Here is an 18,157-nt window from a genome sequence, read left to right as displayed (position 1 = left end):
GCACTTGCTTAGCCATATCTTCACCAGTGTAGTACACCGGAGCCTTGTCGACGAGTTAGGTGTACTAACATGCTGTTTTTATGAGTAGCGCTTTGTTCGTGATTATCAACATAAATGTTATTTATCCAGTCACTGAACCCATTTTTATCAGCAAAATTTGTGGAACCTGTAGATGCAAAAAGTTTATAAACAAAGCAGTACACAGATCCCGTGGATGGTGAATACAATAACCACTCTCTCCTGTACTGCTCACCATTCGCTTTTGTGCCATAGAAAAGTTTTTGGGAACAATATCTTGTTATTTTTCCACCAGCATAAATACGGCAAAATTTATCAAAGGGACCAAAATGATGCTGACAGTTAGTAGGCCCACAGTCAACATAGTAAGCCACATCATAAGCGGAAAAGTTAATCCACAGTACTGGATCTATTGCTTGATTAATTTTATCATTTTCATCTTTATCATCTGCATCTTTATCATCATCTTCAGCAGATTGAAGAGGGTTACACTTACAACAAATTTCATTATCAAGCTCTATTGCAGTGTCTGGGTTTGCAGAACAGCCTATAGTAGACTTATCAAGAGGGCCGATAGTGTCAGTAAAATCCTTTTTTGCCTGTTGCTGATCTAAAACTAAATACTTTGTTAATTTTCTGCTCGTAGCTTTCACAACAGAAATAGTGTGCTTTTTTTCTTTACCTTGTTTTCTCTTTTGTGCACCACTTAACTGAACACGTTTCATTTTAAGATCTGAAATTGAAAAAAGTATGCGAAAAGATGTAAATAAAAATGATTAAATGATATAAAACGAAAATGTAACTTACATAAAAATTAAAAAACTATGCAATATAAGGCTAAAACACAACAAACTTAAGGTGTAAGCTCCTATAAATAATTACTTAATATCAGAATCAATAAAAATGATAAAACAAATAATAAATCAGCAATAATAATAGTTTCACGTCGTTAATAAAAAAATATCTTCAAGTGAAGTCGTTAAAGCACAAAAAAAAAGTCATTAAAGCGCGGAAAAAATAATTAGTTTAAAAAAAAGCTAAATAGAAAAAACCGGCTCATTCATAGCTTAATTTTTAAGCATTCAAGATTTTACCAAACTTGAACGTGAATTTTTATTATAATATATTTCTTCATTTTCATAGCACATGTTCTATTTTCAGTTGTTTCTGGACTTAAATTTGTTTAAAAAAAAAATTTCTTGAGGACTTGTAGTGTCCCCAAACGCTTGGTGCCCAAGGCAATTGCCTTGTTTGCCTAATGATTAATCCAGGCCTGTATATATATATATATATATATATATATATATATATATATATATATATATATATATATATATATATATATATATATATATATATATATATATATATATATATATATATATATATATATATAGTATTTATATTATGAACCACATTCGATAAGTAAAAAGTCCGACTCACCGAGAAATTCCTTTAATTGGAACATTTACTAAGTTGAACAATAAATAAATTTCTTTTGAGTGTCTGATTGAAAACTACCTAATAAAGCACTAACATTTCTAATAAAGAGAAATTCATCTTAATAAAACTCTTTGAAGTCTAGTCATTCGCTGCAATTCTAAAACTTATTGTAAAGGTGTATATTATGACTGCATAAAGATAATAATTAAAACAGTTTTTGACTCTCAGACCAGCAGTTACAAAGTGATGCAGGTTATATATCGATTAACATTTCTACTCAGATTTTTTACTGAATGTTTTGCAACTAAAAAAAGTTAAAAATTATATAACTCTAGGCAGGAAATGGATTTTTATAGCTTTTTAAGTTATAACTATCGAACTATATAATATTTAAAAAACAGTTACAACCATTCATTCATTCATTTTACAAAAAATGACCGAGCTATTTTTCAAAAACGTAACTATATTTTTCTTAATAACAAAAGATAATGTTAAGGGTAATTGGACTTTTAGTATAAGTTACAGCCTCCTCAACACAACAAAAAAATAATGATTGCTACAGTTGGGTAAACATGTTGAACCATCGCAATAGTCACTTTCATTTTAGTTTATTTTAGCTTCTGCAACAGGTTGCAATTAAGCAGATTCAGATCTACATAGGTGTTTGTAAAAGTATTCGGGACATTTATGCCAATTTACATTAATGAAAGATTGCAATTAGGCATGGTTACTAAATTTTCTATTGAACAGACAACAACGTTTAGTAATCAATAATAAAATCTAATGGTTTCGAGTACATATTCCATCCTGTACTCTACCTTGTGTTACCCTAAACTCTACCTTGTGGTACACCGCAATGTTTCCTGTGGTGTACCACAAGGTAAAGTCATATTAAAAGACCTGTTTAATTTATTTATAACATTTCTTAGTTAGTTTACAGAATATGGAATCTATTTACAGTGTTATTAAGACAATTTTCGCAATCACGAGCTACAAAGATCGAGAACTAATACAAGATGGTTTTAACAAACGAGTATTAAAAAAAAAAAATGAAGTATGAAGTCGAGTTAGAAAAATATGTGCAACCATGATAATTTTTGGTATATCGAAGCTTTTTTGTTACAATATATTAAAAAAAAGCACATTGTAATTTAGATGTTGTGCAGACATGTCTATTTATTTTAAATTCTCTACATTAATCAATATGGATGGGAAAGTTTAACTAAAACATACTAGTCAATTGACAAACGTTTTGTTACTTACAAATTTAACTTTAAAATTGAAACAGTATATTATACTTTGTTCAATTAGTAGTAGATTTAAATCATCTGAAAACTAATATTTGATACGTCAAACATTTATTTTTAAACTAATTTTTTTGCAAGTTAATATCGGAGTTTTTCTTACAAATGAAATTTAAAGTTAAAGTAGCAAAAAATTTATTAAAACTTTAAATAAAAAAAAAGATAAAAATAAATAAACACATTTTTGCATTAATGCAAGATTGTAATACTGCATGTTTCGCACTTTTTGCACTAATGCTTGTTTGCTTTATAACATTTACATATATACCTCTTATGCAGGTGATCTACGTACGTATTACCTACATAATATTGTACCGATATAATTGTTCTCTAAGTTGAGACTCAAATTTTAATAATTCTTTTTCGTTTTTTTTTTTCTAGTCGTTAAAATGTTCCAAGAAGACCTAACAGTCTTATTACAGTTCCAAGAAGACCTAACAGTCTTATTACAGTTTTAAGAAGACCTAACAGTCTTATTACAGTTCCAAGAAGACCTAACAGTCTTATTACAGTTCCAAGAAGACCTAACAGTCTTATTACAGTTACAAAAAGACCTAACAGTCTTATTACAGTTACAAAAAGACCTAACAGTCTTATTACAGTTACAAGAAGACCTAACAGTCTTATTACAGTTACGAGAAGACCTAGCAGTCTTATTACAGACCATTGCAAATGGGCATTTAATAAAAAACTTCTCGCCGTCTTTCTTACCGATACTATATATATGTCAAAGCTGCTAACAAGCCTCGAATCTCTTGATTCTGAGGCTAACGCTCTAACCATTGCGCCGCAGCTTCTAAGAAAAATAATATGTTGTCTAAAAGTATATTTGCAAATGTTTCTTTTATTTGAATTATTTATTTGATTAAAAATTAACATAAGTTTATTTAAACATTTTAAACTAATTTTTTAGACAACTTTGTTAACATTTAAACCTAGATTAATCTAGACGTCGAGTTAAGCTTGTTCTGTTATTCCTTTTTAACTCGAAATCGCATAAGTTTTAGGTACGCAAAAGTTGTTTACATTAATTATAAAAAAAAAGTTAGTCTAAGTTTATATAAAATACATATTATTTCAACTTTAAAGTTAAAGTTGTAAGTAACAATATGTTTGTCAAGTATGCATGTAGCATGTTTCAGTTAAAGTTATATTTGAGTATTTATAATAACTGTCACTTAACCGGAATAACTGAGCTTTATATTAATCAAGTTAATATGATCAGGAATTGTGAGTTAATCAAATCAATCAAATCCGACGGTAAATAAATGTAGTCTTTAACAATAAAGTCTTTATATCTAAAAGTCCTATTTGATAACTTTTTTAAGTTAAGTTACGATTGATTACTTTAAAGAAAAAGATAAATATTTGATGCCGCCTTATTTGCAATATTAAGTGTATATGCTGAATTGATTACTTTATAAAAAGATATATATTTGATGCCGACTTATTTGCAATATAAAGTATACATGCTGGACCATTTAAAATAGATATGTTATATGGATATAAAATATCACATTACGACTGAAAAAGATGTCATTAAATAAACAACTGAGTTATTTTACATGTTTTATAAGGACCACACACTAACACACACATAACTTGCAAAAAAATATAAAGAATGTTAATTAATGTTAATTAATGTTAATTAATGTGAATATTCTAGGTATAAAAAGAGTTATCCGGTTTGAGTAGTTTTTCTTGTTCTCATAAACTGAATAAAGCTATCTTGTTGTTATAGACTTAAAATTTAAAGTGTTTTATAAATTATTTATAAATCTAATATATAAAATTTTTGCTTTTTGAGTCAAATCGTAAACGATTTGACTCAAAAAGCAAAAATAACATCCGAATACATATATACGTACATATCATAAAATTCCCGGATAACTTAAATATCTTATAATGTTTAATTTTAGAAAATGTTTATCAAGTTATAAAAAAAATTACATTCAAATTGTACTCTTGTCTTTTCTTTGTTAAAACTTGCTTTAAATTTAAACTAACTTATTTAAGCGTTTTAAAATATCATTTTCTTTTGCTTTTTTGTTGACATCATTTTTAAACAACCATAAATACATAATTGAATAAATACCCCCCCCCCCCCTCCTCCATAGAACAAATTCGTTTTTTATATGCTAATTTGTTATATAATAAATAACACATATCTAATTTTGTTAAGTTTAAGCTTTTTAAACTAAATACTTAACATGCTATATCAAATAGAAAAACTCGTAAATTAAGATCAATTTACAAACGACGTATAAATAATGCACTAATCAATCACTAATTACCCATTTTCTTCTTTATTAATCAACGTATGTTTATGTAAAAAAGAATCACTTTGAGAACCACCTTCATAAAATTTCTAAGATATGCCCCGATAAAAACTCAGAATTTATAGGTAAATTTTAGCAACAATATTTAATCTAAAACTTGCTAAAAATGCTCTTTTAATACAAAAGATAATTACTTTCAACTTACCAATAACTATTGGCGCCAAAGACAAACTATTATCTATACAAATCAATAAAAGTATTCTTTTTAAAATGTTGGGCATTGAAGCCATTTTTTTACCTTTAGTGAACGATAATAATTTTCGATAGTTATCCTTAAACACGCTTTAATAATTTTAATAAATAACAAAATCCACGAGAACTTTAGCACACTTTTACGATGACGTTATCTATTTAAAAGAAAAACTGTTTTGACAAACAAAACAATCTTTGAAAAATAAAACTAATATTTATAAAACTTATTATAAAATTAAAAAAACAAACACAAATGTTGAAAAGTTGAATGTTTTACAAAATCTAATCACTAAAATGACAAAATTTATATTTTTTTAACAAAGCCAATAGAGGAGCTTAACTTTATAGTCGAAAACTATTAGACTTAAGTATGCTGTACTAAGCAATTAACAGATATGTTAGTTTACTTTGATTTTCAATTGACATTTTTTTCATAACATATATAATTCAAAAATTTACTTGAATCAATAGATGTGATCATCAATACATAAAACATAGGAATTTATGCTTTAGTTGTTTACCTTTATTTTGGTATTTGACACATTAGGTCATAAATTACTAACAATTTAAATGAAAAACGGTTTCTACAAAAAATACTTATTAGTTACTCAACTTTCTATAGAAAAACAAAGGTTGGTAATCAATAATAAAGTATCTAAATGGCTTCCAGTACATACTCCATCCTGCACATAATTTATGTACATAATTCATAATTCCTGTACATAATTCATTATTCATCTTACATGTATTACATAATTCATCTTCCTGTACATAATTCATAATTCATAATTCCTGTACATAATTCAACTGGTGAAAAAACTCTACCTTTTGGTACACCACAATACTTCCTGTGATGTACCACGAAGAAGAGTAATATCACAAGACCTATTTAATTTATTTATAACATGTGTTAGTTAGTTCAAAGAATCTGGAACCTATTTGTTGTGACAGTAAAATAATTTTCACAATCACGAGCTACAAAGATCGAGAAATATTACAAGTAGTGGTTAGAGTTCTGGTCTCAGAACCAATGGCAAAACACTAAAAATGTTATACATTGGTTTTAAACCATAAAAGAAAAGTAATTCTGTAAGTTCTTAGTCTTTGATATTAATGATTTTTATCCATCGGTTAATGAAAACCTACTCAAAAACGTAAAAACTTTTGCAGAACAACATCTATCAATAAATAATGAACAAAAGAGTTTCGTATACCATGCAGGAAAATCATTATTATTTAGCAGTGGAACTGCTTGGATTAAGAAAAAGGGAGGATTATTCAATGTCATTATGGGGGCTTTTGATGACGCGGAGATTTGCGAATTAATTGGGATTTTTATTTAGCATCAAATTTCGTAGTTTTATGATAAAAGCAACTTTGGTATATATTGAGATGACGGATTAGCAATTTTTAGGAACAAAAGTGGCCAAGAAATAAAGTGGATAAAGAAAAATTGTGTACAAATTTTTAAAAATAACAATCTTCTAATCTCTATTAAATGTAATTCGAAAATAGTTAACTATCTCGATTTAACGCTCAACCTTAACGATGGTTCTTTTCAGCCATACCGCAAACCAGATAATATACTGAATTAAATACATACTAGTTCTAATCATTCCCCGAGTGTAATAAAAAGAATTCCTTAGACTATTGAATTAAGATTATCAGCAGTATCGTCAAGTGAACCAATTTTTATAGAAAGTATTCCTCCTTATCAAGAAGCCCTGAAAAAATCTGGGTACAATTGCGAACTTACATACCAATATAGGTAAATGTTTTTTTAAACGTCATCGACCTCCACTTTCCAATTAGCCACAGACTTCGTAAAATATTTAATAGAAACACAATCAAAGTAAGTTATTCCTGCATGCCAAACATAAATTATCAACTCTCACAATAATATTACTTTACATAAGGAGGCAAAAATTAATGAAAAGACATGCAACTGCATTGACAAATCCAAATGTCCAATGAACAATCATTGCCTTGCTAATATATATATATATATATATATATATATATATATATATATATATATATATATATATATATATATATATATATATATATATATATATATATGTATATATATATATATATATATATATATATATATATATATATATATATATATATATATATATAATTTTAGGCGCTCCTAGTAGTCATTACGTTCTTATCACAGAGCACCGCGGCATAGCATTTAACTTATACAATAACAAATTTAACAATTTCTTTTAAGTATTTACGCTGCAGAATTATGTTTTGCAATATAAATACTCCATTATGCTGCAAGTTTCAAACATGCAGCAATTAAAATGTAACCTATCAGGCCATCTATTTACAGTAGGACAAGAAATATCAGGCATACCAACTGTTTTTGAGTCAATAGATGTTAATAAAATTCTTTATTTTTCATTGCCTTATAAAGGCTATAAAAGATATTTCTTTACCTAAATGGTTTCAAAGTGGTGAAAATTACAAATTAAAAAACTGTAGTATGATAAAAAAAATCATAGACAAAAGTTGTGTATAAAGTGATTACCTGCTTCTTGGGGTTAAAATGTATTTGAAAAACCAGCCCAATATCGAAGTGAAGATCAAGACAATCTTTATAAAGAAATTGTTTTTGTTTTTATGGTTGTTTGCATAACAGGTTTATGTTTGCATAACAGGTTTATGTTTGAAAAAAGAAATTGATGAGTATATTACCTCAATGCACCAACTGAATTTAAAATAAGAGCTGTTGATACGGATAACCATTCTACCAATGTTAATGCATTTTCATAGTAACAAAAAGATTAAGTTGAAGTTACTTCTAGTTACATTGCAGGGAATATATTTCATAAAGTTTATTAAAAGATCAATTACTAAACAGGAACTAAAAAAAAAGCAAGAAAATAATTATCAAGTAACTTCAATTATCTTGGAAACAACAAACAAACAATTTTTCAAGTTGTCAACATTGGCAATATTTGACAAAACAACTGCAGCTGCAGGATTGAGTTATTTTCCTGAAAGAAATAATGAAGGATAACTTTTATCATTGTAGGTTCGTGGACTGATTTTTTTTTAATGAATCAAATACTAAAATGTTAAATATCATTAGAAAGCCCTCAAATACAGTATTTTAAAGGTGAAAAAGTATGAAAATTGGACAGTTCTATAAAACGTTAGTTTTATAGAATTGGTTTTTCATACTTTTTAGTAGCAAATTTTCGATAGATGGATTTCTTAATAAAACTGTGTTTAAAAAAAAAATTTTTTCCACATGAATTATTAACACTTTTCCAATTCATATTCAAATATCTAAAAATTGGTATCAAAAGATAGATGTAAAATTTGAATGTAATTTTAAACTTGTTTCTAGGAAAAGAGCGCATTGAAGGATCCGGAGGGATCGCCTCAATTTTCTCAAAGACGCCTTTTAAAGTTCGGATGCTAATCCACCTACACCTCACAAAAATGCACTTTTTTTCATAAAAGAGTGTTTTTTTTATAAAATTTATAATATTTATATACAAAAAGTTGTTATTATATTATTCCGCATCGCTAGCGAATATTACAGGTCTGTCTTAAAGTTGGGTGTTGGGTTGTGGGTAAGGTTTAACACACCTTATCAAAGTTTTAGTCTTTTATCTTTACTAAGATGATTAAATCTATTAAAAAAAATAAAAGATATATTTCAATACTTTGAAAAATTGTAACTAGTGGTGTATAAATTGCCTTTATGGGAGGTGGTGTATGCCACCCCCTTTTGCCCCAAACATTAAAAAAGTGTCAGTAATAATAGTAAGGTGTCGTCGATAGCTTAAAAAGTGCGACACTTTGTAGGCTACGACACCTTTTTTTTCGATGAATTTGGCGGGTAAAAAGGAAATCAGTGTAGAAAATTCGACAGGTAGTTTTAAAAAGTAACCGAACTTTTATTTGACAACATCTTACCATGAGAACATCAACAATATTTTCACAAGCAATCAATTTTTTCAAAAACAATCTAAATTTATATATGTTTCTTAAAAGAAAAACAACAAAAACACGTTTCCTTGACACTACTTTAAAAAATGTTCAAAAACGTGTCTTTAGCATATTATTCGGCTCCAGATATCGCAATTTCCGCGTACCTACTCATTGCTATATAAGTTGCTTAACACACTTAATTCAAAGCAGAAACTCAATTCGTCCAATTAACTCAGCAATGCTGCAGTGAAAAGTGATTACAAATCCATACTTTATAGAGAGATTGCATACAGTATCGAAATTTGATTAAAATGAAAATATTTTACATTAACCAAACAAACTTCTTATGCTCTAATTAAAACACTACAAGCTATTATGTCTCTGATAAATGATTTCCTTGAAGAAGGCTATACTCTCAGTTTACAAAGTGATCCTTTGGAGCTCGGTTTTAGTAAGTATAGTTAAATGGCCAGTGGAAGACTTTTTGCGAGTCTTTTAGAAATATACAATAATGAAAAGATTTTGGCAGATGTCTGTTCTATAATATTTTCTCGGAAGAAAATATTTTTCAGACATTTGATAATCCTTTAAAAATATTATGTATATTATTACTTAGTTGTCTGCATAAATACTAGTGTATTAGTAATTGTATATAGTGTACTAGTGTCAGGTTTCTGAAGATAGAATATATATATATATATATATATATATATATATATATATATATATATATATATATATATATATATATATGTATATATATATATATATATATATATATATATATATATATATATTTATATATATATATATATATATATATATATATATATATATATATATATATATATATATATATATATATATATATATATATATATATATATATACAGGGCTGCCGAGAGCTTTTATGACGCCCGGGGCATAGCAGCAATTAAGCGCCCCTATATGGGATCGTCCATAAATTACGCAACACTAAATTTCACTAATAAACAAAACAAAAAAGGTCAAAATTTTTCCCTTACAAAGCCTAAAGTTGTATAAAAAATCAAAACAGCGTATCAAGTTTAATGAAAATTGCCGCGTAAAAGAGCCTAAGATCTCCGACTTTTTTTTTCAAATAAAATTAGCGTTGCATAATTTATGGACGATCTCTAGGCTTGCATAATTCTAAAAGGAATTTCAATTAAAAGTATATACTATTATACAAGTTAATGATCGTGTTTTTATTTCTAATTATTTTAATCTATGTTTTCATGAACCGCATCAGAATTTAAAGACATTTATGCAACACATTTAACATTCACTGGTTTAATTTAATTTTAATTAATTTAATTAGTTTTATTTAATCAATTTTCGTTTACTTAAAAGCTATTCACTTTCTGCGACAGATACTGGTATTGTATTAAAAATTAGTATGCGTATAGATTTAGTATGCAAATAGATTGGAAAATAATCTCTAAATCGTGATTACCGTAATCTTTTTGCAATTAATTTTATAGCGCGAATCTGAGCTGACCGTCTGATTTCCAAAGAGCTATAACCTTCCGTCAAGTGAGACTGCATCAACTACATTCAGCGCTAATTTTAACAACGGTTCGTAAAAAGGGTTGTGTTAAATGCAAAGTCGGTAAAAATTTTGTCTATTAGATACCCGCGATAAATCGATCCCGACCAAATATTGCGGAATTTAATCAGGTTTGTTGATGCTCTGAAATTAGATTGTGTACAGTATTTCATAATCCTATCTTTGATAATTCTCTCCGTCACCTTTGCACGGTAAAGAGGTGATAGACAACAGCTTGTAGTTATAGGCCTCAACTTTTTTTCCATTTTTGAGTCGGGACATTTGATTTTTTATTTTTAATATCATGTTATACAACAACCAAATGTTGATGGTGTAGCACAGTATTGATAATAGCATGCATTTTTGCTCTAAACGGTTTTTAATGGCTTGAGGAGTAAATATAAACACCTGCCACAGAGCGAAATTTGAAAGGTAGCTTACAATTGCATTCATTTCATAACATTTGTGAGATGGATGCAATTGTTGAAAACGCCGTATTATATGTGCGCAAATATCTTTAACCAGAAATTGATATATTCAGCTATGGAATTTGAGTGTATGCAACGTATTTAATTTTATCATCATATTTTGCTTCGATGGCATTAACCTAAAAAATGTTTCTATATATCTAAGAAATAAATATCTAAGAAACATTTCTATATATCTAAGGAATAAAGTATTTATGAAAAAAGTATTTATGTATTATAAAAGTTTTTGGAAAATAAGTTTACGAAATATGATTTATTTATGAAATTTTATTTATAAAAAGGTATTTATGAGATTTTTTTTCCAAAAATAATCTGCAGAGTTTATCTTTAACAGTATCAATCGTTGGTTCATAAACTGGAAATTTATTTTTTCAAAAAAACTAGTATCTAACCCTATAAGATAGATTATATATAGACACTTAAAGTCACTGTATAGATAACAGAAAAAGCAAAAAAAGTTAAAGCTATTATATTAGGCATTTCTAAAAATGTTTTGTGTCCTTCAAATTTTGGCGCCCTGTTATCTTGGCGCCCGGGGCACGTGTGCTCCCTTTGCCCATCCCTTTCGGTGGCCCTGTACATACATATATATCCAAATGATTAATTGATAAAGAAATTAGAGTCTGTTTGTGTTTTGGTATCAACAACTGAAATTCGTATTAAGAAGATACCAAATGAAATGTCTGTAAATACAATGCATTAACATAGTTATGAAGTTTAATTTATTTATCTAAATTAATTAAAAGTTGTAATTCTTGAACTTGCTCTATTTCGCTAGTTGAGATTTTCATTGATTAATACTTTTTTGACGTTTTGATTCTAATAATTCAAAATAATATTTAAACTAATCAACATTCGGTTTAAAAATAATATTCAAACTAATCAATAATTCAACAAGTAAAAATTTGCAGTGAAAAAAAAAATGAGTTTAAAATTTTTTATCTACTAATTTTTTTTTCCTTAATATAGCAGGTCATTTTAAAACCTTGTATGTTGATTTTGAGAACACAGCGTGTTGAGGTTAAATTTTAGTAACATTTAAAATTTTTTATAAGCAAACCAATCTTCGTTACTCCAATAAATGTTCAAAACAGAAGTTTGATAACGAAAAGATAATATACTCAAAAATCTTCAACAACTTGTATTGTACCTGTAACTACACTAATGTTTGTTATCAAATTTATAATCAGTAATTAGCTAGAAGCTGTTCTTTAAAAGCTGTAATAACTACATATCTTTTCAAGTTTTACGAGATTTATTAAAAATATAATTTTTAATAAATATAGATTTATTAAAAATTGTCTTATTACTTATCAAAAGTGTTACAAATGCTGATAAAATAATGTTAATTTATCCATAATGCTGATAAAATTTGTTAATTTATGCATAATGATCCAACAACACATTAAAAATAGGGTGTTTGAAGCCTAATATACTTTATTCGCCTTGGTTTCATACAGTATAAACCATCTAATACAGCTTCATGAATAAGGTCATTTACCAAGTATCTTTTTTTATAAATATTAGTATTAAGTTTCATAATTGTTCCTTAATCATAGTGGACCAAAAATATGATATTAGAGCCTTTAATTGGCTGAAAGAACGTTCTGGAGATGCAATAGAAAAAGGCAATGTCATATATATTTTATGCAACGTTAAGGTATTTGGGTAAATGTTACAGAAATCACTAGTTAGTAGAAATTATAAGAGATTGTTAATGCTTAACTCTTTTCTTCCTATTTCTTTGCAAATGTTTTTGAACAAAAGAAATTATTGAGCAACATTACCCAAAATTGTGATATTACTTTTTTGTTCAAATAGAATTCTTTATGAACTGTTCAAAACAATTCTTGTTCAAAAATTATTTTCTGACACCTTTTTTCTTTCATCAAGAGCCGATTCTTATTTCGAACTCTTTTTGGTTAATAAGCTGTTTTTATGTTGAATTAGAAGCCAAGATAATGGACTTATTTTTCCAATTTCTACAAACTGGTTTCACAGTTTTCATGTTCTTAAGTTTCGATTCAAAAATTCTGATGCAACTGAAAAAACTAGTAACATCCATGTAGTTTTCTTTTTTAAGTATTGAGGTAGCAACATCCATGTAGTTTTCTTTTTTAAGCTTACTCAAAATAACTAGAAAAACCACACATTCAAACTTTTGAAAAGATGTTCTTGACCTCTGCCAGGATCTTGGCTTTACAATTTGCTTCAAATCTATTAACAATGCTTGAAGATTCTGTAATATAGAACCAACCACTGCTTTTTTATATAACCACTTAGTGTCACTAAAACGTTTCAGACTCAAAGCAAATCTTTCCACACTCTTACGTTGCTCTTCTTTGAGCTGCCTTAACCAAATCAAACTGCTGGTATAAAATGTGTTTATAGTGTGTGTAAACAAATTAGTTTTTCAGGAAATATTCACTATTTTTATTTAATCTTTTTTGTAGCTTTGAAATTTCACCAGACTGGCCAAAATAAATATCTGCTGGGATACGAAGGTCAAGTAAATAGTACTTAAGAAGGATAAAAGTTGTATCTGAATTACATTGGGTAATTCTAAGCACTGGACTAACCTTTCAATTAAATCTCTATTGTCTGAAACAGTGTGAAACATTTTACCTGCAAAATACTTTGCATTCTATACTTTTGAACATATTTTTGTATAGACTTCAGATTTCGAAGTCTATATAAGATAGAAAACATTACAGTCATTTTAAATAACAAGCTGCTCAAAAACGATATATTTTGTAAGAAGTTTCATAAGTTCAATAAAATTCGAATGTTTTTTTCTATTTTTGAGAGGCATTCTTTTACGCATTGCTTAAACCTTTTCACAATTCGATATGCAAAACTTTGTTTATAGTCAAAATGGTTGCCTCATAAAACCTTCATTGCTTTTTGATGATTCGTGCTTTTCGAGTTTTTAAATAACTTTGGCAAAATATTTATAACTTTTTAACAATTGTTTCAAAAAAAGTCTTCTTCAAATGCTAAAAATCCAGCAAACAAAACAAAACATAGCATTAATTCTTGGGAAATAAATCACATGGTGTTAAATATTTTACTTTTCTCTTTAACCTTTAAACAGTTTCTTTTGCACCACGCTGAGATAAAGTGTTGTATCATCTTTTACAAAGGCATTAAAAGTATTATTAAGTCCAAGCTGGCACGACTCATACTGTATAAAGTCTTTAACAACTGCAGGCATTATACTTTCAGTAGAAAGTAAGGAAAGTTCTGTTAACTACCTTACTATTTAAGATGGACTTCATTAAAAGTAGAAGTACATATGACTGTAATATCATCAGTAATGATGGTATTAGTCGGTTAGCATTTGTTGTGCGCTGTACTACCGTGTCATTGAATTTTTATTGAAATGAATCATCAGTTCTTGAACTTATGGCGTTATCATCACGGTTATTCTCGTCTTTGGCTCTCAGAGAGGAAGTAAATTTGGAAAAGTTTTAGTTGGCTGGAAATTTTTTTCAGACAGACTGCCCAACAATCAATAATGCAGCATAACTAATTTTTTGATTAATGGGAGTTTCTTAAGTAGGTATGAAAAAAGTTTGAATCTTCTTTTCGTCAACATTCTGTATATTTTATTTTTTATACTGGTTGGCAGGCAATTTCTGTTTTTCAAAATTTAACAACATGTTTTATATAATACTCAAAAAATTGTTTGAAAAAAACATAAACATGTAGTTTCCCTATAACCAAGTATTAAAATGCTGTATGAAACAGTATAAAACTGTATAAAAATGTATGAAACTGTATGAAACTGTATGAAACTGTATGAAACTATTAATTGTATTAAGTCATTAATTAAAAAACAAACATGTAACTAATTGGGAAAAACGCCAATTAAATGTAAGTAAGTTCAAATTACACATTTTCACTTTACAGTTTATTTATAATATATTTACAGGTTATTTAAATTGAGTTAGTGCTATCCATTTATTTCATTATATTTATTCATTTCATTGGTTATTTATTAACATTGCGCAAAGCTAAAAACGAAAAGTACTGCGTTGCTAAATTTCAAAAAGACGTAATCAGTTTAAAATCTTTTGATAGGGTGAGTACTCGCTCCCTTTGCACTCGCTACTGGCTGAAGAGTAGAATAAGAATATATTTTTAATAACGTGTTGCTTTTTAAACTTTGCAAAAATATAATGTTCTTCTTGTTTTACACTTATGTGTGCACATTTTGTAAAATAACTTAGTCACTAAATTGTTTTGCATTTTAGAAGTGGAATAGCGGAATTGATAAAAAATAGTAACCTAAAATAGTTTTTTAAACCTCCTGATAATGACAGTTAGACTGGAACCGTCCAACAGGTCTAATTTTGTACCAGTTTACCAAGAAGTTTTTAGCTGGGTACAGAGAATAGCTTGCTGCAGGATGTGAGTCTAATTTTTGTAAGCAATGTAACAAAAAACAGTTAGAATAGAAAAAGATTTACAACATTTATATTTTTTCTGTATTAACGGTCCATATAACTAGTTTATGGATATTAAGTTATTGATATTTTAGAATTTACATTAAGTATTTTTTGCAGTTGGATTTAATCAGCTTCAGAATAAGCATCTACTAAAGCTTTTGTGGAAAAGTACATTCCTGCTCCGGCTGAAAAAGTTCCAAAAATTAAAATAGTAACGTGTATAATCATTTCCAATTTATCAAGCTTTTTTAGCTTTATGTGAAACAAGCAAGGAAAAATAAAAGATAAACACATTCCTGTGAAATTTCCAACAAAACTCATATACAGACCAAAATGAGGAACTAAAACTGCAACCGCTAATGCAATTCCAATTAAAGATAATCTTATAATTGCACGCTTCCATTTCGGCATTTCTTGGGCAGTATTTTCAGTTGAAAACTTAGGTGTCTCTTTTTTTTTCGGACTTTCTTCATTTGTCGTAACAGTAGAAGCATTTAAAATATTTTCTTCACTGTCGGCCAGGTTTTTTAAAACATTTGAAGACAATAACTTGTTAACTTTTTCATTCACCCATTTATTTTGTAAATTGATCTTATCAAACAGGACAAACACGGTGTAAGCAGGAAATGTGAAAGAAAGCAGTGCCAATGTAAGTACACAAACGTTGATGATAATTTTGAATGGTCCATGAGGTAGGTTATTGGTTATGACTTGTTTTGTTTCCTCTTTAAAAGTTAAATAACCAATCAAACCAAAAATTACTTTAACAAGTGTTATAGAAAAGTAAGTTAAATTCATTACTGTTCCATAATCTTTTTTATTTTTCATGCTCCCTTCAATAGCTGGCATATAAGGCTGCGAAGAATAGCTTACAACAACAATTCCCATGGAAATAAAAAACTGTCCGACGTTCCAATTAGGAGTTTCATGTATTTGCCAGTCATCAGATTTATATACAGCATACACTGCAACAGTAACATATACAATTTGTCCGATCACAACAGTTAAGAAACTTACAAATGCAACCTGTCCTAAATTCATCATAAAGGCGTTTGGAATGACTAAGACAAATGCTAACAAAGACCATTGGAATTTTTGGATTGGAGCGTTTGGAAACGAGCTATGAAGAATCGATCCACAGAGTATTAACAACAATGTGCAATAAGAAAGTTGTTCAACAAGCATTGCTATGTATACCATCCATTTGCCAATGCTCCCATAAAATGCTTCTCCTATTTCTTCATATGATGATCGAGTACGCACCTCAATTCCTGTTTCAGAATCTGTATCGTACAAACAACGAACAAGTTTTTTGCTTGTGTAGTTAGAGATTATAGCAACAAAAGCGGTAAACATTAAACTTAAATAAGTACCAGAAAGTACTACAAAAGGCATTGATAAAATTACTACTCCTTGATTTGCATTAAATATGTTCCAAAATGTTTGGATGTTAGATACCTTTTTAGCATGCGTAGATTGATTTTTGATACTTTCTCCATCTAAAAGAAATTCTGTACTTCCGTCATCTTCTTCTTTGTCTTCTGTTTTTGAACACATTATATCAAAAGTGTTTTTTAAATTTCCGACAAATTCTTGAAAGACAGGTTTTGAAAACCACATTTTAACAGTTAAAACACTGGGCGTTAAGTGTTAAAATAAGGGTCTTGAAAAGGTAATTATTTATTGCTCCTTTCTTTAGTTAAAGTAGTTTTTCTTTAGTTGCTGACAGCTTTTAGTTGTTGACAGTTTTTTATGCTCTTTTAAAAAAGTTTTAGAATGTAACTATTTATTCTTTATGTAAAATAAAAATAAAATATTTAACTCAATTCATAATCGATCCTTTGGTTATAGTTATATGCTAAGTATTAATCGGAGTTTCGAAACGTTACGTATGCTTTAGAGCGGAGTTTTTATTTGCTTTCATTAAGTATGGTATATACAACTTTTTTTGAAAATTCAAAACCTATTGCATTCAATTTCAGACTTATATAAAAATAATAACCTTTCACCAATTGTTTTCATTGAATTATGTTTTCAAAGACACTGTGCTTTTTGACTTGATTTTTTTTTTCGATTTAACACTAAGGACTTACTTGTCTTTTATTTTCAAAAGGCTTTTTTATTGTATAATAGAAAAACGCACTAAATAAGGCGTAAAATAGAAAAGGGAATAGTAGAAACATATATTAGACCTAAAAATATTTTAATTAATTAAAACTGAGTAAAAATAAAGAAATATCAACCGTATTTTAATGTGTTTTTATCGTATTCAATCGTACTTTATCGCGTTTTTAACAGTATTTTTTAACGATTATATACGTTTTTAACAGAAATTGTTAAAGATTACATGGATTATTTTTAAAGATTTTTATTTTAAAGATTTATTTTACTATTT

The 18,157-nt window shown here is 28.0% G+C and overlaps 2 protein-coding genes across 2 annotated transcripts in view; both read right to left on the bottom strand.

The window, feature by feature from the left end:
• The window catches only part of LOC136072066 (lysosomal phospholipase A and acyltransferase-like), a 37,238-nt gene extending 31,828 nt beyond the window's left edge, over positions 1 to 5,410 (bottom strand). Inside the window, exon 1 of the mRNA XM_065820180.1 lies at positions 5,250 to 5,410. Coding sequence (XP_065676252.1) covers positions 5,250 to 5,334 — 85 coding nt within the window. The 5' untranslated portion in view covers positions 5,335 to 5,410. The remainder of the gene's footprint in view (positions 1 to 5,249) is intronic.
• Positions 5,411 to 15,168: 9,758 nt separating this feature from the next.
• Positions 15,169 to 17,802, bottom strand: LOC136091312 (vesicular inhibitory amino acid transporter-like). Its single transcript, XM_065818720.1, has one exon. The coding sequence runs from the start codon at positions 17,380 to 17,382 to the stop codon at positions 15,886 to 15,888; it is 1,497 nt and encodes a 498-aa protein (XP_065674792.1). The 5' UTR covers positions 17,383 to 17,802; the 3' UTR covers positions 15,169 to 15,885.
• Between the last annotated feature and the right edge of the window lie 355 nt (positions 17,803 to 18,157).

Source organism: Hydra vulgaris, chromosome 15 (assembly GCF_038396675.1).
Source record: "Hydra vulgaris chromosome 15, alternate assembly HydraT2T_AEP".
Classification (NCBI taxonomy): Eukaryota; Metazoa; Cnidaria; class Hydrozoa; order Anthoathecata; family Hydridae; genus Hydra; species Hydra vulgaris.
Note: the sequence above shows the minus strand (reverse complement) of the source record. Positions and strands in the feature narration are given on the sequence as shown.

Coding starts and splice junctions, on each gene's coding strand:
- LOC136091312 (XM_065818720.1), bottom strand. CDS start 17,382: ATGTGGTTTTCAAAACCTGTCTTTCAAGAATTTGTCGGAAATTTAAAA.